The 24,142-nt window shown below is 46.6% G+C and overlaps 1 protein-coding gene across 11 annotated transcripts in view; it reads right to left on the reverse strand.

The window, feature by feature from the left end:
* HEMK1 (HemK methyltransferase 1, mitochondrial release factors N(5)-glutamine) overlaps positions 1-23,707 on the reverse strand; it is a 42,199-nt gene extending 18,492 nt beyond the window's left edge. For 3 of the 11 annotated variants that reach the window (XM_020999084.1, XM_020999083.1, XM_020999085.1), the window contains exons 1-4: positions 23,552-23,641; positions 21,469-21,787; positions 12,454-12,545; positions 11,935-12,028 (exon numbers count right to left, since the gene is read on the reverse strand). In XM_020999084.1, coding sequence (XP_020854743.1) covers positions 11,935-12,028; positions 12,454-12,545; positions 21,469-21,705 — 423 coding nt within the window. In that variant the 5' untranslated portion in view covers positions 21,706-21,787; positions 23,552-23,641. Of the gene's footprint in view, positions 1-11,934; positions 12,029-12,453; positions 12,546-14,921; positions 15,145-20,517; positions 20,667-20,929; positions 21,060-21,468; positions 21,788-23,551 lie in introns of those variants that run through there. The other 8 variants (XM_078152349.1, XM_078152352.1, XM_078152350.1 and 5 more) reach the window with 8 other exon arrangements.
* Between the last annotated feature and the right edge of the window lie 435 nt (positions 23,708-24,142).

A 24,142-nucleotide genomic window follows, 5' to 3' on the forward strand; every position in this document is an offset into this window, starting at 1 on the left:
TGTAGGCAAAAACAGGATATTTGTTCTTCTAGGGCAGCTGCCTCTTCTCCATCTGTTGGCCACACCATGTTTCCATGGCAACTGGCTATTATGGTGAAAACAAAAGCATGTGACCTCAGAGAGGGGAGAGAGAGGCTGTTTTGGAGGGGAGCCATCATCTCCCCTTTCCCTTTGTCCTCAGCTCTCCCTCTGAGAACTCTGGGCTGAGCCCGGCAGCCTCTGGGATGGAGAAGAGAAGCCCAGAGAGACACGGGCCAGTGGACTCCTGGGAGTCTCGGGATGCCTGATTTCCATATCCAGCCACTGGACTTCCTAAGTGGCTGCGGCCAGGCTGACAGACAGGTGGCTGTCTTTCATGTAATGGGCAGAGGAAGATTCCCCTTAAGATACCAGGGCCCTCGGGTGAAGGGCTGGGGCATGGGTGCCTCTGAACCTAAGAAGATGAGTCCTGAACACGGCGAGGGTCTCAGAATGCCCAAAGCATGGCTCTCAGATTCCCATAGAACCTACAAACCTATTTCTACCCCAGTAAACATTTCATCACGGCTCCTAAAACAAGTGACTTCTCCTGCCTGAGTTTTAATCCCTTGAAACACCATAATTAATGAGAGATGGCCAAAGCCTCTGAAATCTCTCTCCCATGTCCCTCCTCTTAAATCCCACCATCACCTCCTCAACTCGGGCCCTCTTCCTCTGCTACCTGGAATATTGGGAAGAGCCTCCTCACTGGCCTCACTGCCTCCATTCTCTTCCTTCCAGTTCATTCCTCCTGCACAGACTATTAAGGGTAACTTCCTAATTTACAGGCCTGCTCATGTCACTCCCCTGCTCCCCAGAAATCTAGCGGCTCCCCACTGCCTATGGCAAAAAGCAGACTCCTCAGCCTGTCATTCAAGGCTCCAACGTCTTGTCCCCAACTTACTCCCCAGAAATCCTCTTCAAACACCTCGTGTTCCAGCTATTGCCTGATTGTCTGATCTTCTCTTGATGTCCCCCATTTACATGAATTTACACAGGCTGCCCCCACCCTCCACATCTGGAACGCACATCTCCCTCCGAGTTGCTCCTTACTGGAATTCTTCCTGTCCTTCAAAACCCAGCTGCAGTGATAACACCTTCCTTGATCTTTCCCGGTAGAAGTCACTCCTCCCTCCATGAATAGACTCACACACCATTCAAGGTGGTTTGCCAATATTTTCCATTTCTTTTTCCAGATGAGGAAATTGAGGCAAACAGGGTTAAGTGACTTGCCCAAGGTCACACAGACTGACTTTGAACTCAAGATGAGTCTTCCTGACTTTAGGCCCCCTGCGCTCTGTGCACTATGGCGCCACCTAGTGGTCCACTGATCTTACTGACAATTAAACCGAGGTCCTGAGAGGCCAAGACCTGACCAAGGTCATACAGAAAATCAATGGCTGACCTGAAAAAGAGGTAATGGATTGCACCTCCCACCTTCCTTTGCAGAGGATAGCGCCTGACTGGGAGTACTGCGGTGCTTGGCAGGCTTTTTGTTTTGCTGACCTGCTTTCCCCTCCTTTTTTATTCTTTGTTATAAGGGAAGGGGCTGTCAAGGTGGGGAGGGGGCAGAGATGGGACATCTTGGGAAATAGAGGGAACGAAAAAACAAAAAACCTGAAATCAATACACATCTTTTAAAAACTATGGTTTAAATACAAATTTAAAACATTAAAAAATAATCAGTGGCAAATAAGGAAACTGAGGCTTCAACAGGAGAATACATTGTATCAGATCACTGACCTGGGAAGTAAGAGGACCTGGTGATGAGTCTCACCTCTGAGAAGCAAGAGTAATTTAATATACAGGATACTGGAGTCGGAGTCTGAAAGACCTGAATTCAAATCCTGCCTCTGACATTGACAAGTTGTGTGAACCTGGGCAAATTATTTAATTTCACTGTGCCTCAGTTTCCTCATCTATAAAATGAAGGGGTTGGATTTGATGCAGTGCAGGGGGGGGAAGAGAAGCATTTGTATAGCATTTACTATGTGGCAGGCACTGTGCTTAGCACCTTTTACAAATATTATCTCACTGGATCCTCATAGCAACACTGGAAGGTAACTGCTGCTATTATCCCCATTTTACAGATAAGAAAACTGAGGCAGATAGAGGTTAAGTGACTTATCCAGGGTGGTCTCACAGCTGGTAAGAGTCTGAGGCTGGATTTGAACTCAGGTCTTTCTGACTCCAGGCTCAGTGCTCTATCCCTTTCCTATCAGCTGCTTCTGAGATGACCTTTAAGGTGCCTTCCAGCTCTAAAGAGGTGACCTATAAAAGGAAGGGGTTGGATTTGATGGCCTCTGAATCTTCAGCTCTAAATCTATTATGGTATGACTTTGGTCATGTTGTTATCAAGTCCCTTCCCTTGTATTTAAAAACTGGTATTATTTCTCTAGGAATACAGAGAAGGACAAGAAAGGAGTTTTAGTAAAGGGCAAGAAAAAATGACTCACTTGTGTCCAAACTCCTCCCTGACCTGATGAAAAAACCCTCCACGGCACTCTAACGGGGGTAGAGATGCCAAGTATCTGAAGAGGATACCCTGAAAAAGAGGGATACAACTCATTCTGCTTGGCCCCCGAGTTCAGAACCAGGATTGATGGATGCACCTTGTAGGGAAATTGGTATAAGCTGAATACAAAGGAACCATTTCCTAGAAATTACCTCTGCCCCAAAGTACTGGCCCCAGTGGCTGGGAGAGGCACTGAGCTCCCCTCAGTAGGTCTCTTCAAACACAGGCTAGACGGCCACTGTCCAGCCGTGGAGTCAGGGGGTTTGAGCTCAGCTACAGTTAGACCAGATACCCTGTGAGGTCTCTCCCACCTCTGAGCTTCTCTCTACCCACATTTGAACCCAGACGGTGTGAGAGAACGTCCTTGAGGGTACTGGGTAAAAACCAAACGCTGGGGTCTCCTTCTGCAGAAGGATCGTGACTCCTTGGCCAGAAGGGCTGCCTGAGCTGAGGAAAATCACAGCCCCTTCCAAAGGTCAGGTGAGGGTTCCTGTGGCCAAAGAATAACCTCTGGGGATAAGATGCTGATGGCCAAATAATGAGGGGCAGCTAGGTGGATTCAGGAGGACCTGAGTTCAAATCTGGCCTCAGACACATAACACTTAATAGCTCTGTGACCCTGGGCAAGTCACTTAACCCCATTGCCTAGCCAAAAACCAAAAAAACAAAAACAAACAAACAAAACAAATAATGAGCCAGGCCTTGCCATAATGAAGAGGACTCCAGGGAAGGCCTGTAACCCTACTGCCCCAGTAGAGTGGAAGCTCCAGGAAGGCAGGCCCTAGTTAGTTTTTGTCTGTGAATAGCCAGTGCCTATCACCTGGCAGGAACTTAGTAAATGCTTAGTGAATAATCAAAGCCCAATATTAACAAGAGCTATGATCGCATCATTTTTTGTTCAGTGGTTTCTGACTCTTCACGACCCCATTTGGGGTTTTCTTGGCAAAGATACCAGGGTGGTTTGCCATTTCCTTCTCTGGCTCATTTTACAGAGGAGGAAACTGAGGCAATGAGGGTGAAGTGACTTGCCCAAGGTCACATACCTAGTAAGTGTCTGAGGCTGGATTTGAACTCAGGAAGAGGAGTCTTCCTGACTCTAGGCCAGGCACTCTGTGCACTATGGTTCCACCCAGCTGCCCACAGTGCCACCAGTGTTATTACATCAGCATTACTAAGGCCACTAGGAGTGGCCTTAGAGATCTGTCCTAAGCACCTCACTTTACACATGGGGAAACTGGGGCCCAAAGAATGGAAGGACTTGCCCTTCAGTGACAGAGCAGAGACGAGGCTCCCTGTGGTAGAGTGGAAAGAATCCTGGACTTGGGGTCAAAAGGTCCAAGTTTGAATCCCAGCTCTGAGACTACCTGTCTGTGTGACCCTGGACAAGTCCTGTGTTGTCTGTGGGCCTCAGTTTCCTTTCTCTGAACAACAAGGGGGTTGAACTAGATAATCTGTGAGGTCCCTTCCAGTGGTAAGCAAATTGTTTCTCTAGCGAGGGTCACCCAGACGACCCCATTAAAGCAGCTCAGTAGAGACACAGCATGGTGTAGGGCCATTCTTGATAGCCTTCTTCCAGCCTCATGTCTCTTAGCTTCTCCAGCTAGAACACACACACACACACACACACACACACACACACACACTCACTCACACCCCTATCTTTTTTCATCATCCAAGTTGATCATGAGTGCTATTTTCCCCTCCCCCCCACCGAGGCTAAAAAGTATACATGTGCAAACATTCCACCCTCCTGTTTCCCACCACAGCCCACGTCCTCTCTGATTCTAGGTATTGGGTATCGGCTCCCGGTGGCCTCTGCCCCTCCCATCATCCCTCCGCTGAGATGCTGCTCCCTTCCCCACCCCCAGCAGCACATGGCTTCTCACGGGCCCTGCTATCTCTCTATTTCTCAGAACTGTGGCTGTAAGTGAAAGCCAGCACACTACCTTCCAGCATCCAAACCGCAGCCTTTCATGCCCCTACCCCACCCCCACCTGCGTCTCCACCCACCGGCTGCACATATGCATGGCTCTGCCTGGCCAGCCCAGATGCCTTTGAGAGACGGCTGGCGTACCGTAGCTGAGCAGCCGGGCCCCAGGAGCCAGAAACCATGAGCAGAGCCAGAGAGGCATCTTTAATCTCACCCTGAGGTTGCTCCCTTGACGAAGGACAGGGCAATTAGGAGTCATCTAGTCTCCCACCCTCTGCAGAGCAGAAGGGACTCGGTTACAGTCTGACCGCAGCAGTCAGTAGCAGAGCTGGGCTTTGAACCCGAGACCTGTACTTCCAAATCCAGTGTTCTTTCGACCAGCCTTCTCTGGGGCTAGGATCTGGTCCCCCGTGAACCAGAGGAATTCAATTCCTCAGAGCGCAATAATGTTGGTGGAGGGGGAAGGAGCAAGCTGACAGAAAAAGTCTATCATGGCTTGGAGGAAGGTGCCCCACTCTGCTCACCATGGAAGAGAAGGGTGCCCTCCTTACCAATCCCTGATGACCCCAAACCATCCCTGCTGTTACAGCCTGGCTACTACTAGTCCCTGTTCTACTACCAACTTGTTATCTTGACACAGCGCCTCCGGACAACTAAGAAAGGAGCCTTGGGCAGGCTGCCTCCCCTTCTCTGGGCCTCAGTTTCCTCATCTGTCAAAAATAATGCCTACCCTGCCTCCTTCCTGAGGCTGTTTTGAGGATCAAATGAGAGGAAGGATATGGAAAGATAGACTGATCCTGGCTCTGCTCTAAATCTGATGTGGCCCATTCTGGGCCTCAACTTCCTCATCTCTACAATGGGGGGAAATAATGAACCATCCGAGACATTTTAAGTGTACAGAACCAGTTATGCCCTGGTGGGTAACTCTTCCTCGTACATTTCAAGTTTCTATAGCAACCAGAGCTAAGGAAGGGATAGGGAATTAAGAGAGAGAATTCCCCCACTCCCCAACCCCATTTGGTTTTAGGTTTTTCCCAAATATATGTGAGAGAGTTGGGGACCTATGCTAAAAGACCCCAAACAAAGTGGGAAATTCAACCTCTTTTCCATCTTTGAACAAGAAGGAAGGCTACTGTAATATAGCAAACCACGTTAAGGGTTCCAGACAACATGATATTGTGGACAGGGCACTGGACTTGGATCGGGAAGATCTGGGTTCAGATGCTGCCATGGACATTAGCTGTGTGACTTTGGACAAGTCACTTAATGTCTCTGTGCCTCAGTTTCCTCATCTATAAAAAGAAGGTGCTGGAATGCTCTTTAAGCTCCTTTCCAGCTGTAAATCTATGATACTATGATCTGAACCCTCAGAAGACCTGGGTTTAGTTCTTTCTTCTAGTTACTTCCTGTGCGAACTTGGGAAAGTCTTTTCTCTGTTAGCCTTAGTTTTCCCATTTGTAAAATAAGAAAGGCAGGACTAAATGGCTTTCTAAGGCCTCTCCAGCTAATATTCTATAATCCTTGAGGTCAGGAAGAAGTGGAGGTAAGGACTAGGAAAGGATGGGGAGGACGTGAGTTTTGCCATTCCATACTTCTCCGTACCTCATCCAGATCTTCCAGGGAATGTTTGTGTGACAGGCTTTTTCCAGAAACACACATTCCTAGAAGTTAATGCACTGAGGACTACCCTGCCTGGCCCCAGTCCAGCCCTGCCCTGCCTTGGCCTCTTCTTTCTCTGCTACCTGCCAGTCAAGAAGAAAGGCTGGGATACCAAAGGACCTCAGAGGAGTAATATCCTTTCCCAGGACACTATAGAGTTCAGAGGATCACAGATTTTACAGATGAGGAAACTGAGGCCCAGGAGGAAAAAACTGATTTGCATACATGGTCTCACAGAGAGTAAGCAGCAGAGCCTGGCCTCAAACACAACAGCCAGAACAGAACTCATGCCGCCATCTTGTGACGTCTGTTGTCAATGCTTTCCTGGGTTTGCCAACAGGTGTCCAGCCTTACCCCAAGGGAGGCTTCGAGCTAGGGTCATAAAGAGGCCTCCTCAGAGCCACAAAATGAAGCAAAAGGATAATTTACACAAAATTCCCCCAGCAGACCTGAAAAACAGGGTAGTATGTAAAGGAAGCATGACTCTGAGGGTCATGAAATAGGGGCCTCAGACATCCTCTAGTCCAATGCCCTCGTTTTACAGGTGAGGAAACAACCTCACAGAATGACCTGCCCAAGGCCACTCAAGGAGCAAGCAGCTGGACCCAGAGCCCAGCACTCTTTCCATGACGTCATGTTCCCTTCCCCAGAGTGTGTTTCTCAACACCCCTTCCTCGGCCATGGGGGACTGGGGCCATTTCCACGCGTCAGACTTCCTGGTCAGGTCAGGCTAACCGGGATTGCCTCACTCCACTTGGTCAATCTGTGCCTGGGGATGGCCTCCATGGAAGATGGCCGGCTTTGTGTCCCTATGTATCTTCTACCCATAGGCACGAAGAGGGCCACAGTGGGAAAGTGGAACCTGAGAATAGGAGCTGTAACTTTGGTTCTAACTCTGGTGCCTTCTTGGTCTTCGGGCAAGTCCCAGAGCATCAATTTCCTCATCTGTAAAATGGGGATCAGTCCTGTCTTCCTGGTGTTGTTATGGGGGTGTACGTCAGAAACTTTGAATTGCTAGCGAGATGAGAGTGAAGGCTGCTAATGTTCTCCCCAGGACTGTCATGAGGCTGCCTGATGATAACATACAAGAAGGGACCTTCATTGCTTATGTCTGTGTCCAGGAGCGAACAGACTCCCACCCCATCACAGTCCTGGAGGGGCGACTTTCCTCCTCTCTCATAATCCAGACCTCTCCTACTGTTCTCAGTTCCTCCCCTCTTTTATTAAGGGTTTAATAAGTAAACCAAAGAAAAATAATTCCTAGAAGTAGAAACATCCATCCCTCACAGAGAATTTGGCAGCTGAATGGATGGGACCAGAGTGCCCTCTGCTGGTAGCACACTGTCATCATCAACCCAGATTTCCCAGATAGGTTCAGATTGGGTAAAGTCACTCCATTCTCCACTGCAGACATTGAAAAAATAGCCTCAGATCACAGAATTTTAGAGCTCAGAGGCACCTATTGAGAACATTGGCCCAGATGTTCCTACCCCTTCATTTCTCATGTATAGTCATCATTTCCACCCTGATATTTCTCTAATCTTGCCTTTTTTCTCAAGCACCTAGGTTCAGATCCTACCTTTGATATTTGCTATGTGTATAACCTTGGGCAAGTCACTTAACTTTCTTAGTCCTCAGTTTCTCCAATCATAAAATGAATAAGATGGCCCCTGAGGTACCTGGTTCCCAATTCATAAACCTATGATCAGAAGCATATTATCAGATTATGAATTAAAAGCTGAAAGGTCACCTAGTACATACCTCTCATTTTACAGATTAGGAAATGGAAATCCAGAAGTGAATGATTTGATCGAGGTCATATAAGTAGTACATGGCTAGGCCAGGATTTGAACTTGGCTCTAGCCAGCTCTGAAGCAGGTACCCATTCCACCCTACCACACTGCTCTACTTTAATTGATACCACCCCAATAGAGACCCTAAAAGAAATACATTAACAACAGTAACTGTGAAAAAAATGTTAAAGCAAGTTTCTCTGATAAAGGCCTCATTTCTCAAACACATAGCAAACTGAGTCAAATTTATAAAAATAAGAGCCATTCCCCAGTTGACAAATGATCAAAAGATATGAACAGCTTTCAGATAATCAAAGGTATCTAAGGCCACATGAAAAAAATGCTCTAACTTACTATTGATTAGAGAAATGCAAATCAAAACAATTCTGAGATACTACCCCATACCTATTAGATTGGCTAATAGGACAGAAAAGGATAATGACAAATGTTGGAGGGGAAAATGAAATATTAATGCATTGTTGGTGGAGTTGTGAACTGATTTAACCATTCTGCAGAGCAATTTGGAACTATGCCCAAAGGGCTATAAAACCATGCATACACTTTGACCTAGCAACACCACTACTAGGTCTGCATCCCAAAAGAGACAAAAAAGGAAAAAGGAAAAAGGAAAAGGGCCTATACATACAAAAATATTTAGAGCAGTTCTTTTCTGGTGGCAAAGAACCAGAAATTGAGGGGATAATAATCAATTGGGGAACGGCTGAACAAATTGTGCTGTGTGATTAAGATAGAATACTACTGTGTTATAAGAAATGATGCTCTCAGAAAAACCTGGGAAGACTTACATGAGCCGATGCAAAGTGAAATGTACTTTGTATGAAGTAACAGCAATATTGTAAGATGATCAGCTGTGAATGACTTAGCTATTCTAAGACAACTGACAGACTTATGATGAAAAATGCTATCCATCCCCAGAGAAACCGGTGTCTGAATACAGATTGAAGCACACTTTTTAAAACTGTATTTTTCTTAGATTGGGTTTTTTTTTGGTCTATGTTTTCTTTCACAACATGACTAATATGCAAACGTTTTGCATGACTACACATGTACAACCTACACTGAATTGCTTGCCTTCTCAGTAGAGGGTGGTTTCAAAGTTTTAAAAATGAATGTTAAAAATTATTTTTGCATGTAACTGAGGAAAAATAAAATACTAAATAAAATTTAAAAATATATAGGCCCTAAAACCCCCTGCTCGGATTATTACAACAGCGATCAGGGCTTCCTGCTTCCACCTTGCCTTCTCACCCACTGCTCCTCCCCCTATCCTTCCATTATTCACTTGGCCAGAATTAGCTCCCTCATGCACAGATCAGTCATGCCACTCCTTTGTGCAAAACCTTTCCATGGCTACCTAACGTCAACCCCGGAGAGTAAGGTGCAATCTCTTTCGTTTGTGTTCAGGGCCCTACACAACATGGCACCATGCCCACCTCAAAAGTTATTGCTTCCTTCCCCATATTCTGTCCCAGCCAAATGGATAGCTCTCTGCACCCTGAACATGCCCTGCCCCTAGACATGCCAGAATGTCTTCCCTATTCACCTGCTGGATTCCTACCCATTTTTTTTTTGGCTAGGCAGTGGGGTTAAGTGACTTGCCCAGAGTCACACAGCTAGTAAGTGTTATGTGTCTGAGGCTGGATTTGAACTCAGGTCCTCCTGAATCCAGGGCTGGGGCTCTCTCCACTGTGCCACCTAGCTGCCCCCCCCCCCATTTTTAAAGCCCAACTTAAACACCATCACTTCCAGGATCTAGGTCTACCATCACTCCTGGATTCCCTTGACTGGTGACAACCTAGGTCCACTCTTGTCTCCTCTCAGCCTCCTGATTGATCTCCCTCCTTCCAGTTTCCCCCCTCTCCAGTCCTTTTCCATATAGCTGCCTAACGTTGATATTCTTCTAACACAGATCTGACCGTGTCGCTTCCACTTCTTCAGAGGCTCCCTATTACCTTGAGGATAAAATCTTTGACTTCTCCGCCTGGTTTATAAGGCTCTCCACAATCTAGGTCCCAGCCTAGCCTTATCTGTTCTCATTTCCCTTCAAGTACTCTCTGTTCCAGTCAAACCGGCCTGCCAGTTCCTGCTCACCACATTCCGTCTCTACCCTCCAGGTCTTTTGTAGAGGTGATGAAGCATGTCTGGCATATTCCTCCTCCTCCTTGTCTCTTAGAATTCCTAGCTCCCCGAAGGCCCAGTTCAAGTGCTTTTAGGTACTCCTATAGACCTTTCCTGAACCTCGCCGTGGTTAGGGTTGCCTCAGAATGCACCAGTGGTTAATGTTAACTATGAAACCTACAGTGGTTAATGTTGACTCTGAACCTCACAGTGGTTAATGTTCACTGCTCTTGAAATTCTTTTCTATGTAATTTTGTTTACTTATCTGTGCAATCATTGAACCTCTACCCCCACCCCCAGCAAATTATAGGCCCCTGGAGGGCAGGATCTCTTCCTTTTTCGTTGTGTTCCTTGTACAGAGCAGGAAGTTAGTAAACGTTGGTTGAATTGAATTAAATGCATTGTGATTTTATCACTGTTGTCCTTTTGGGCAGCTTCAACAAATATTAGTATTTACTATGTGCAGGACTCCAAGTCATTGAGCATACAAGGAAGTATGAGAAGGAGAAGGGAATAAGCATTTACTAAGCATCTACTATGTGCCAGGCACTATGCTATGTGCTTTTGATCCTCAAAATAACTCTTTGAGGTAGGCACTATTATTATCCCCATTTTACAGTTAAGGAAACTGAGGCAGGCAGCAGTTAAGTGACTCGCACCGGGTCACACAGTTAGTAAGTGTCCGAGGCCACATTTGAACTCGGGTTTCACTGACTCCAGGCCCAGAGTTCTATGCACTATGGCACCACCTAGCCACCTCCGGTATAAGACAAAAGCCTATGCCGGAATTAACAGGGAAACAAAGTATATAGACAAGGATGATGCCTGTTCTAGAACCTGGGTCATATAAGGATTAGTTAAAGGAACTTGGAACAGCTAGGTGGCACCCTAGTGCACAGAGCATTGGGCCTGGAGTCAGGAAGACCCTTCTTCCCGAGTTCAAATTTGGCCTCAGACACTTACTAGCTGTGAGATCCTGGGCAAGTCATTTAATTCTGTTTGCCTCGGTTTCTTCATCTGTAAAATGAACTGAAGAAGGAAATGACATACCACTCCAGTATCTTTGTCAAGAAAACCCCAGATACCAGCCTCAGACACTTGACACTTAACTAGCTGTGTGACCCTGGGCAAGTCACTTACCCCCGATCACCTCACCAAAAAGCAAAAAAAGAAAACCCCAGATGAGGTCATGTAAAGTCAGACACGACTGAAAACGACTGAACAATAACAAAAAGGAATTTGGGGTGCTTACCCTTGAGAAAAGAAGGCTCTGCTGACAGCCCCAATCTTCAATGAGCCCTCCTGCCCCTAAAGTCCTGAATCACTTACTACCTACCTGCAAGGGCAGGGTGGCCAGTGGAAAGAACACAAGATTAGAAGTCAGAAGGCCTGGGTTGGGAGCCCAGTTCTGACACTTCCCAGCTGCGTGACTGTGCGGGGAGCTGATGACCTCTGTGCCTCAGTTTACAGTTTGCTGGATAACCTGTGTACTCTCACCTCACAAGGTTGTCATTAGAACACCTGTCTGTGCAGTGATTTGCACAGTGCCTGGCACATAGTAGGCACTTAATAAATGCTTCCTTCCTTCCCCATAAACAGAAGCTATAACACATTATCACTTGGCACAGATTCCTAGGAACTGTCAATAACATGGGCAGTTTGTCTCTCCTGCTAGGCTGTGGGCATCCTGAGGGCAGGAACCATGCCTTACTCATCCTTGCATCCCCTTCGACACCTAACCCAGCTCACGGCTTGGCCCATAGTACACGATGAACACATATTCACAGAATTAGTGAATGAATGAACAACTATCTTTTCTAATGCAAACATTAACTGGGTCTTAGAAGAGCTGGCCTCATGGCCACAGACAGCTTTCCTACCTCAGTTTCAGGCCGTGGGATGAAGACTGGAGGCGCCATCTTCAGAGTGAGGCCCTGAAAGTCCCATTCACCAATGATGTATTGCACGGGCATCCTGTAAAAGAGAAACACCCTAAAGACCTGGCTTGGCCCACCCCACCCCAAACTACGGATCCCCCAAAGTCAACAATGTGGCAGGAGACATAGGCACACCCGTGTAGCTACCAACCCCAAAGGAGAACAGTACCAGGGGAACAACGTTCTGATGGAGCTTATGGGCAGGTTTGGGTGTCCCTTCCTCCCTCCCAAAACAGTTTCCCAATTCAAACCAAGGGCTCCCTCAGGGAAGGGTCGCATCTCCCCAGTAAGATCAGGAACTCCCCTGGGACCTTACTCTACCAACTCCCCTAGCCCTCTTAACCAGGCTAGGAGGAGGAAAAGGGGAAAGGACTAGAGACACTGGGAGGGAGAGACAAAGGGGGAGGTAAGGATCAGGAAGGAGAGACACAGGTGATGGGCCTGGCTCTGGCCGTGTCCCACCTCTGAAGCCTCTGAGTGCACAGCTCTCCAATCTGCTCCCGTTGAAGGTCAGTGATGGAGGTGGATCTCTGGCTGGCCAGCAGGCTCTGAAACTAACCATCAAATAACTGTGAGCCGAGCTTTGAGCTCTGTGACCCTGGCCACCACACATGCCCATCCCTTGTGGAGGGCCTGAATGCAGATTTGGGGTCTGTGTGATTCTTAGCAAGTCTTTCATCTTTTTGGGCCTCAGTTTTCTTCACAAGTCAAACTCAAGCTTCTCAGAGCCTTCCAGGATCCAGAAACTCACCCCTGGGCAGAGAAGGGAGGCTGATGCCTGACTATGGGTCAAAAAGAGGGGGGAAGAAAAAAGAGCTAGAGAATGGAGGCCCACAGAGTGGGACTGAGTGCCTCCCAATTCTCATGGCTCCCAGCCTCCAGCTAGCCAGGTAAAGAGTCCAGACCCTCTCCTTTTCTTCAACAGCAATCTGAGCTGGAGAAGGTCTGGATTCCTCTATTACTAACATCCCCTCTCTCCCTGCTCCACACACATCCAAAGGATGAAACCAAGGCTAGGTTATACATGATCATCCATCCCATCTACATGGTCCAGCCCTAGTATTAAAAACATGGGGGCTGAGAGACATCATTCAATACAAAATAAGTTTCAAGAAGCTGCTTCGCTGGGCAGAGAAGGGTAGGGAAAAGACCACTGGATATTTGGGGTCAGAGGTTGTGATTTTGAAACCCTGGATCTGTCATTGACTACCTACAGGCAATTCCTGCCGCCAAAAGGGGTAAAAATATTTTTAAATTATTTAATTTATTTTTAGTTTTCAGCAATCACTTTGATAAGCTTTTGAGTTTTAAATTTTCTCCCCTTCCCTACTCGCCTCCCTCCTCAAGATGGCATGCAATCTGGCATATGCTCTACATCTACATTTCTATTAAACATTTTCACATTAGTCATGTTGTAAAGAAGAATTAGAACCAATAGGAGGAACCACCAGAAAGAAGAAACAAAACACAATGGAAGCAAAAAAAAAAAAAGAGCAAATAGTAGGCTTTGATCTGCATTCAAACTCCATAGTTCTTTCTCTGGATGTGGGTAGCATTTTCCATCATGAGACTTTTGGAGATGACTTAGATTCTTGCATTTCAGCTAGATAATCTTAAAGAATCTTTCTGGGTCTAAATTCCATGAACCCCAAAGAGGTGGAAGGGGGCCGTCAGAGGTTACACAGACAATAAGCCACTTACTCCTCCCATGAAGAGGGTCTTTGGCTGATGCCGTGGGACTACAAAGATGCCTAAGTCACAGTCCCTGGCCTCAAGGGGCTTAGAGTCTAAGACAACCACCCAAATGAGTATACTAAAAGGCAGACCGTGGCTCCTGGTGCAAGAGATTCCAAAGGAAGTGCTCTGGAGGTAGGAGACGATAATGGGGAAGCAGGGAAAGCTTCCCGGAAGTGGTGGCAACTGATCTGGGCCTGAAAAGGAAGGGGAATTCTGACAGACAAAACTGGAAAAGTAAGAGAGAAGAGCGTGCCTAACTTTCATTATTAAGTTGTTAAAATTTTGCATTTCATATGTGTATTTATACCATATTGCCTTCTCAATGGGTGAAGGAGAGGTGGGAACTCAAGGTTTTTTAAAAATGAATGCTAAAAATAAATAAAGGGGCTCTTTTTTTTCCTTTTTTTAAAAGTTCTTTTAGAACAATCATCCATGAATTTATCTAAACTCTTCCTGGACAGATTTTGGATTTAACCTATTACCCCAACACTCTGCCCTGGTGGAAAGTCTGGAACCTGCCTGGGGTCCATGAACTTAAAAAAATTGATAAATATTTCAATATAACTGGTTACCTTTGAAGTCCTATGTATTTCATGCTTTTAAAAACATCATTCTGAGAAGGGGTTCATAGGTTTCACCAGCCTGCCCAAGAGGATGGGGACATTGTTTATATTTTCATTCCCGGTGCTTAGCATAGTACCTGGTACGTAGTAAGTACTTAATGAATGCTTGCTGACATCAAAAAAAGGCTCAGTACTCCTGCTACAGACCCACCATGTGTGCCTCTGGCCACTGTGAGGCTACTGCCTAGGGAGAAGGGCATGTGAATGCAGAGGGCAAGAGGTTTGCCCAAAGGTGGCTGGGCTGTGATTACCGAGCCTGGCACTGGTTGGGTCATCCTGGCCTTCTTGTTGGGAGATCAAGGTCCTTCAAGGGAGGGATCACTAGCCACCCTCTAGGATGAAGGATCCGAGTAGGCTCTGTCCCCATCCAAGGCCACCCACCATGGGCAGTGATAGACCAGATGCATCTCCCAGGCTCTGTCCTCAGAGGGGGAGCTTAGGAGAGTCAGCACAGCTTCATCAAGAACAAGGAAGTCGTGCCCGACTAACCTCATTTCCCTTTCTGACAAGGTTATCAAAATGGCAGCTGGGGGAGTGCCATAGAGCCACTAACCTAGATTTCAGCCTCACCTCTGACAAAGTCTCTCACACTGTGCTCGGCAACAGGACGGAGAAATGTGGGTTGGACGTCAGCATGATTAGGGGACCTGGAAATGGCTGAATGGCCGGCCAGCCATGAAGAGAAGCCATTAAAATCCAGTAGGGAACAATTATCATCAAATCAACTCCACCTTGATAGGAGGGCTTTAATGGAAAATCCCAGGGATCTGTCCTTGGTTATTTCTTTCAATGACTAGGAAAAAAAGCATACATTTATCAGGCTCCGTAATTCTTCAGTGTCTCAGGCCCTATGGTGCCTTTTTGTGCCAAAGAATCTGTGGCCAGCCATCAATCCAGCCCCCTGGGGTTGAAACTTCGGAATTCTTTTCCACTCCTCTCATACCCAATCAGTTAACAGTCTGATTGATCCACCCTCCAGGGTTATGTATTTTTCTTTATTTTATGGGGGGGGTTTTGGTCAATGGTTAAAGTTTACAATAACAAGTTAATTTTAAAACATCTTAAGCAGTTCCTTATGGTCTAACACCTCATCCTGGCATTCAATGCTCTTTACAATCTAGTGCCACCTTTAGCTCACAGCTGGAAGAGACCTTAGAAGTCCTCTAGTCCAACCCTTTCTGAGGCCCTAAGAGACTAGCTGAGACAGGATTTGAACTCATGTCCTCCAACTCAGAGTTAAGTGCTCTTATCAGTGTACCACGTTGCTCTCTAGCCTTAGCTCACATCATTGTCCAGCATGTACCTAGCTCCTGCAACCAAGGCTACTGCATAATAGCCAACACATCCGCTGCTCTCCTCCCTCAGTTCCCTATTCCTGGAACGTGCGCCTTTGCCTGTAGAATCCCTACCCACCCCTTCATACTCAACTCAAAAACTACCCTCCCTCCATGAAGGAAAGAAGTATTTATTCAATGCCTGATAAGTACCAGGTACTTTACAAATATTAGCTCACTTGAGGAGCCTTCCAGGTCCGGCGCTATGATTCTGTGATCCGAAGATAGATTTCTCCTGACTCCAAGTCTATTACACCAGGGGCTCTTAACCTGGGGTTTTGGGGTGGATTTCAAGGGGCCTGTGAACTTAGATGGGAAAACAAAATCACATCTTTATTTTCACTGACCTCTAAGTGAATTTATAGCATTTTTTTCCAATTATGAATATAGGTAACAAGTCATATTCTAGGAAGGGGTCCATACAGACTGCCAGAGTTTGGGACACACACACAACTGGTTAAAAACCCCTTTACTGCACTGACGCAGGTTACAGTTATCTGAAACAGTGCAAAGAGATTTGGACGCAGAACACCTGGGTTCAGATCTCCCCTTTGCCACTCACTACCTTTGTAACCTTGAACAATAATGATAATAATAGCTAGAACTTATGTAGCACTTCAAGGTTTGCAAAGTGCCTTATTACAAATATCATCTCATTTTATCCTCACAACAACTCTGGGAGGTAGAAGTTATTATTATCCCCATTATTATGTCTATATCATTATTATTCGCATTTTGAAGTTGAGGAAACTGAGGCAGAAAGTTAAGTGAATTGCCAAGGTCATACAGTTAGTAAACGTCTTAGGCAGGATACAAACTCAAATCTTATTGAATCCATGTCCCCCACTCTTATCAACTGTACCATCTAGCTCCCTAAGTCTCTTAACTTTCTTGGCCCCAGTTTCTTCTCTGTAAAATGGAGTGGTGGAGTAAAGCTACATGGCCTCTGAGGTCCCTCCAAGGTTCAAGATCCTATGAAGACTGAATATCCGTCTTGTTTTCCCAATAATCAATGAAAAGGAGTTTATTTAATGTCTACTATGTGCCAATCACTGTGCTAAGAGCTAAGAATACAGTTAGAAAAGTGAGACTATCCTTACTCATGTTGTAATTGGGGGAGCAAGGGGAAAGGGATAGGTGGGATGATAAAAGCGAGAGTGGAGTGGTCAGAAGCTAAACAGACTTTAGAGAAGGGTCAGCATAAAATGAGAGAGAGAAGGGGGCAGCTAGGTGGTGAGTGCATAGGGCTTTGGCCTTGGAGTCAGGGGGACCTGAGTTCAAATCCGGCCTCAGACTCTTGATACTTACTAGCTGTGTAACCCTGGGCAAGTCACTTGACCCCATTGCCCAGCCAAAAAAAAGAGAGCAGGATAAATAGAAGATAATAGGATGGAGGGAAGCACACAGTTAGTAATCATAGAGATGAATGTGAATAGGATGAATTCACCTACAAAACAGAAGTGGACAGTAGACTGGATTAGAAACCAGAATCCAACAATATATTGTTTACAAGAAACATACTTGAAACAGAAATACACACACAGAAGGCTGGAGCAGAAGCTGATGCTTCAGCTGAAGTAACTGAGGGGGCAAATTCCCATGGGAAGGGTCAGCTATACAGCAGGCGACAAGGCCCAGTGGTCCTTAGAACGCATTGGCAGGTCAGACGGCAGTGCCTGTGGGTCAGCTGGGCCGACAGCAAAGTCCGGTGGCCCTCCATTTTATGGGGAGGATTATGGCTAGCGGCTCCCTGCTTATCCAAGCAGTATGAGAAGCCATGGGGCAGGAAGGAGCTGGGAGGAACGCTGGAAGGGAAGGGGCCAAAAGGCATGAGCTCCAGGTGGGCAGAGCCCAGCCCAGCTCTACCTGAGACCGCTTTGGAGGGAGCTAACGCAGGGTGGTGGATGGCGTCTCCTCTCAGTATCCCCAGCAGATGGGCAAAGTGCACTGAGCAGAACAGGTGCTTAAATTCCATTTCCTTCGGGCCACCAGGGTCATTAGCTGCTAATGAACTGAGGGAACTGTTTTAAATCAACTGGTTTAAACCCACCCAGCAGAGGGGTTTTTGCCAGAAAGCACTGCATGGCTTGGAAAGGCAGCAGAGGTGGGGAAGGTCGAAAGAAGGGCAAAAGCTAATGGGGGAGAGATGGAGACAGAGACAGAGACAGAAATAGCAAAGATAGAGACATAGAGAGAGACAGAGAGAGCCAGAGAGACAGAAAGAGAAAGACAGAGACAGCAAAGACACAGAGAAAGACAGAGAAACAGACGGCAGAGGTAGAAGTACACAAAGAGAGACAGAGGGACAGAGATAGCACAGAGAGAGAAAGAGAGAGAGAGAGAGAGAGAGAGAGAGAGAGAGAGAGAGAGAGAGAGAGAGAGAGAGAGAAGAGAGAGTGATCCCAGGAGGACACATTGGGAAAAAAAAAACTTCTAATCTAGACAGACAGGCTGCGGAGTGAATTAAAGATCCTAGCATCTTCCTAAGGAAGTGAATGCAGGAGCAAGGGCTTCTCCCATCAACCACAGAGATGAAAACCTGGAGTATTACCATAAAGCTTCAAAGAGATCAGTGAAGGACCAGAGAAAGGAAGGATAATTTTATAAAGTGGGTTGTAAATTTATGAATGTTATCCAACAGATTTGGGAGAATCCAATTAGGAGGTGCCTACCTAGTACAAAACACTGAGGGTATAAAGACCACATTTAAAAAGCCTTTGCCCCCAATGAACTCTCTGCTGAGGAATGTGGTGTTTAAAGGAGCTAGGGTATGGGGCCTGGAGGAGACTTGGGCAGGCCCTGATTACAGCCTCCCGATATGTGAGGACTATTAAATCCCTCTATATTACAGGGCCACACTTCCTTCACATCCTTATGCCTTCGCTCCAGCTAAAGTGGACTGTTCTTTATTTTCTCTTACATACCCTGGATTTTCCTGCTTCCTTACCACTGCCCTTCCCCACGCCTGAATTGTCATCCCTTCTGCTCTCTGCCGGTTCAATGTTTATCCTTCTGTCAAAGCCCAACTCTGTTACCTCTCCTCCTCCAGAAAGCTGTTCCTGATCCCTCTGCTGATAACTATTCCTCCTCTCCACTGTGTCAGCACATCACATGGTACCCTGTCTTATTGCATACTGCAGTTATCTATATTGGTGTCTCATCCCCCTACAAGATTGTGACAGCTATTAAGGTAGGGACTGTCCTTTATCTAAACTTAGCATCTCCTCTACTATCTAACATAACATAGTGCTCTAAATGCAAAGTGCACCTAATGGGAAATGTGAATAAGCATTTATTCTTTTTTTTTTTAAGGCAATTGGGGTTAAGTGACTTGCCCAGGGTCACACAGCTAGCAAGTGTCAAGTGTCTGGTCTGAGACTGAATTTGAACTCAGGTCCTCCTGACTCCAGGGCTGGTGCTCTATCCACTGTGCTACCTAGCTGCCCCTTGAATAAGCATTTATATGGTACCTACTATGTGTCAGGTACTGTGCTTTACAGACATTTCACAAGAGCCTCACAACAACCCTGGGAAGTAGGTCCTTTTATTATCCTCATTTTGCAGTTAAGGAAACTAAGGTAGAGAGAGGTTAAGTGACTTGCATATGGACGCACAGCCTGTAAACATATGAGGCTGGATTTGAACTCAGGTCCAGCTTCAGACATCTATTAGCCATGTGACCCAGGGCAAGTCACTTAACCCTGTTTGCCTCAGTTTCTTCATCTGCAGAAGAACCAGGAGAACACTGTACACAATAACAACACTGTGTGATGATCGACTTTGTTAGACTCAGCTGTTCTCAGCAATGCAATGATACGAGACAACTCCAAAAGACTCACGAGGGAAAACACTGTCCACAGCCAGAGAAAGAGCTATGGAGCCAGAATGCACATCGAAGCACACTACTTTCTCTTTTTTTGTTGTTGTTTTTTTGTGTTTTCTTCCTCATGATTTTCCCCTTTTGTTCTGATGCTTCTTTCACAACATGACTAATGTGGAAATATGGTTAATGTGATCACACATGTATAGCCTTTATCAGATTGTATGCCATCTTGGGGAGGGGGGAGTGGAGGGAGGGGGGAAATTCAAAACTTAAAATCTTATAAAAGCAAATGCTGAAAACTGAAAATAAATTAAAAAATAAATTTTTAAAAAATATGTATTTCAGGGCAGTTAGGTGGTGCAGTGGATAGAGGTCCGGCACTGGAGTCAGTAGGACCCGAGTTCAATCCGAACTCAGACACTTGACACTTACCAGCTGTGTGACTCTGGGCAAGTCACTTAACCTCAATTGCCTCACCAAAAAAAAAAAAAAGCATTTCTATTTTGACCAGTTACATTTGTGATACTTGTGGAATATCTGGGTAGAGATGTCAAGAAAACAGTTGGAGATATAGAATTAATGCTCAGGATAAAAATTAGGAAAGAAAGGATATGCAAATCTTGAATACAGAATGATGATGGATGCATTCCTGGAAATAAGAAAGAATGTATAGAGAGAAAAGGGAAGATTCATTGGGGTTTTTGTTTTTTTTGAAGACACAGATTTTTAAAATACAGGCACCCTCCTGGAAAAAAAAATGAGCTGGAGAAGGAAATGGCAAACCACTCTAGCATCTTGGCCAAGAAAACTCCAAATGGGGTCAAGAAGGGTCAGATATGACTGAAATGACTCAAGAACAACTTCTTGACCCAAGCCTAGCGCTCTGTCTACTGTGCCATCCATCAGCTTCCAGGCCTAATCAATGTTGCTTGAATTTAACTGAACATAGGAACAGATTGATTCCATGTAACCCTACATAACAGACTTAGAGGCAGTGGGTGGTACTCACAGGCAAACAGATGTTAGTGGAGGACAGGGAAGACTTTGCTACTAGGCAGAGGATGGGGATGTTGCAGATGGAATTCCTGCTTTGGATGAGGCTTAGACTAGATGACCATTGACCATCCAAGTCTCTAGCAGCTCGAAGGGTCTATAACACTAAATAATAAAGGTTGAAACTATAAATAAGTTCAGAAAAAGTAAAAAAGGCCCCCCTCTTGCTCTAACATTCTGTAACCCTCCCAGTTAACATTAGTAGTTTTTCCTAATGAGTAAGCTGAGTGAGCCTTGTGCAGACATTTTGTACAAAAAATGAGTTCAGACTTAGGTCAGGCCCTGGATTAACTGTGAGATGATTTTCCCCTAAACTCCAAACTAATCTGTAAGCTCTTTGTGGACAAGGACATGTCACACAGTCTTACCACATCTCATGATGGTTAGCAGGATGCCAGCCCCACAGTGGACCCATAGCTAACTGGGACTAGAAGAGACCTCAAAAATCATCCAGGCCAACCCTTTTGTTTTCATTTTACAGCTGGGGAAACTGAGGCCCTGGGAGAGAGAAAAGATTTACTTAAGGTGATGCTGCTTGTCAGTACGAAAGATCTAGTCCACAAGCATTTATTAGGTACTTACTAGGTATTAGGCAGGCACTATATTGGGTATTAGGGATTCCAAGACAAAAATGAGAAGTCTCTGCCCTTGAGGAGCTACCTCCAGTGTCTACAACAATGAAGGCCTCTAATAGATGCCTGTTGACTGACTGAGAGAAATACAGTGTTCCTTGCTTTCAAGGAGCTTATATTCTCCTGGCAGGAGTACATACCTGTTGAGTAGATAGACAAATTCTGCTCAGAAGACAGCTCCCCCTATTTACCTTTCTCCCTCCCGCTCTGTCCCTGGAGGGGGGAGGTCAGGGGATTATCTGGATCACTGCCTTCTGTTTAGAAGCAAACTTAACTGTTTTGGCTCCAAGCACATGAGCCACGATGTACTCGCTGGATTCCCGGGCTTCGGGCACTCCCCTCTCCTCAAACAGCTGTGCCCAGTAGTTGACCAAGGCTGTCGCTGTCACCGATGGGGCTCTGCAGCCACTGACTGGCCTCAGTGGCAGCAAAACAGGAGGAGAGAGGAGTCCTCCCTTCCATTTCAGCCCTCTAGGTGCGAGGCCCCACGGCTTCACGCGCCAAAGCCACATGTCTTAGGGGAACAGCATCTGCAGCTGGCGTGGTGGCCACGGATTAAGGAGCTCTAGCCTGTGATTCTCTGTTGACCTGGGGCTGGGGAAGAGAGACAGACACCCCCACCCCAAGAGCTTCAGACAGAATCTTTCACCTCTAACCACCTCTGGAACATCCCCTCCTCCATCCATCCCCGACCACTCTTACTCCTGACCACCAGGTATCATCACTGCTCACCTGGATTGCTTCAGGTATCTCTGATCCAGACTCCCAGCACCCAATACCCTTCCCACACAGCCAGAGGAATCGTCCTTGCATGACCAGTAGTCACCATGCCTTTCTGGCAACAGAGGCTCCATAAATATGTGCTGGATGAATGCAGCGTGTAGCTGGGGCTAGGGGCTGTCACCCTCCCATTTCACAGACAGGGAAACCAAGACAGTCTCCCTTCCTCTCCAAACCCTGCCCACCTTTCACCGCCTAGCTTAGCCCTCCTCTCCTGGAAAGCCTTCCCCACCATGGGGATCCCTTCCTTTGATCACTATAGCCAACTCCTCTTATCAACAGCCAGGCTTTGCATCTGTGGTGCTCCTAAGTGTTTAGCTTATTCTCAGAACATCTAAAGTCTTTCATTATTATTTAGCTTTTCAATATACCTGCCTCCCCAAGCCAGACTGAGCCTTCCTCTGAGGGTTGGATATGGCATAGAAGAGGAGGAATCTAGAGGCAGCTAAGTGGTGTAATGGATAGAGCACCAGCCCTGAAGTCAGGAGGACCTGAGTTCAAATCTGGCCTCATAGACCCATAACACTTACTAGCTGTGTGACCCTGGACAAGTCACTTAACCCCACTGCCTAGCCAAAAAAACCCAATTTTTTTTTTAAAAAGAAGAAGGGGAATCTGATAATAATCAGCTGATGGGCTTTCCTAGGAAGGCATTAGGGTACTGTAGAAAGAATCCTGGTTCGATTTCCCAGGGCCCAGCTTTGTATCTCTACCCTGTCATGTTAACCTGGAGGCATCTTGGTAAGTCAAAAAATAGAATCTACATTCCAGTCTTGGCTCTGACACTTTTTGTCAATCTGGGCAAGTCACTGAAGGTCACTGCATCTTTTTCCCTATCTGTAAAATGGAGCTGATTTATCCTATCATTATCCTCTCTATACTGCTAATTACAAGCAAAGTATTTTCTAAAACTTAAGAGAGCTACACAGGGCAAAGTTATTCTGGTGAGAGCTGACAGAACTGACTCTGGAGTTGAGGACCTGGGTTCAAATTCTGCCTCTGAGTTTACTACCTGTATGACCTTGGACAAGTCTCTTTACCTCCCTGGATTTCACTATTCTCAACTGTAAAATGAGGGGTCTGGGGTCCCTTTAAGCTCCACAGGCCTTAAGGCAAACTGAAGTTTCTTAACGTAGGTTTCATAGAAGGGACCATAGCTAGATTTCATGAACTTGGATAGGAAAAAAATTACATCCTTATTTCTTAGTTTTCTTTGCAATCCTGGGCATTTTATTTTATGCACTTAAAAACATTATTCTGAGAAGCGGTCCTGAGGCCAAGGGGTCCAGGACACACAAAAGTTCTTAACTCCTCCTGTGAGGTCTCCCCCAGTTTGGGGGATGTGTCTGATCGGTCTCTGTCTAATCCGAAGTCAGATGCTGGAGTCTAACAATCAGAGTCCAGAGCATGAGACCCAGGGGGCTGGTGGGTCCTTTGAGAGCCTGGGGAGCAGCCAGGGCCTGAGGCCCTGGAGGCTGGCCCCAGACTGCTTTGGCCACCAGGGATGGGAAGGCTCAGATGAGCCAGGGGTCTCCCTAAAAGCCATCCCCACACCCCGAGACCCCAGGCCGCCCTTACCTGGACAGGCTGCTCTGGGCCCTGGCTGCTGAGGTTCTGGGGTCCCTAGGGCCGTGGGTACTGGCTCCAAACACCATCCTATGCCATTGCCACCCCAAGCCCACGCGTCCTTCCTTTCTTCCTGGAAGGGCAGTAGCCTCAGTGAGTGGCTCCACCCCCAAAGCCTCGGCTCTCCTCCTCTCTCCAGCTGGAGCGGCTTGGGGACCTGGAGTCCCCACCCTCCTCCCTTCTACCATCCAATCCTCTCCCTTGCCATCTCCTTCAAGAGGAGGGGCCTCCCTCCTGGCTCTGCCTCTGATGCGTAAAGGTCTGTGCTCAAGCCGGCGCCTGACCCAGGCTTATCTTGCGAGAGCTTGATTGGCCTGGGCTCCCACTGCGTCCTCGCTTCGATTAGCTCCCAACCTGGCTCAGTGCGCCTCTGCACTCCGCTGTCGGTGCGGGATAGTGCAGACACATCCGTGTTATCTGCATTATAAATCTACTGCCTCTATGTATATCTGAAATGGCAGGCTCTCCGTTTGGATGGTCCAGAAATGCCTTTGGCTATCCTGTGGAGGTGTTCGTGCATCCCCTGGAAACAGAAAGAGAAAT

Source organism: Phascolarctos cinereus, unplaced genomic scaffold (assembly GCF_003287225.1).
Source record: "Phascolarctos cinereus isolate Bilbo 61053 unplaced genomic scaffold, phaCin_HiC Scaffold_4;HRSCAF=312, whole genome shotgun sequence".
Taxonomy (NCBI): domain Eukaryota; kingdom Metazoa; phylum Chordata; class Mammalia; order Diprotodontia; family Phascolarctidae; genus Phascolarctos; species Phascolarctos cinereus.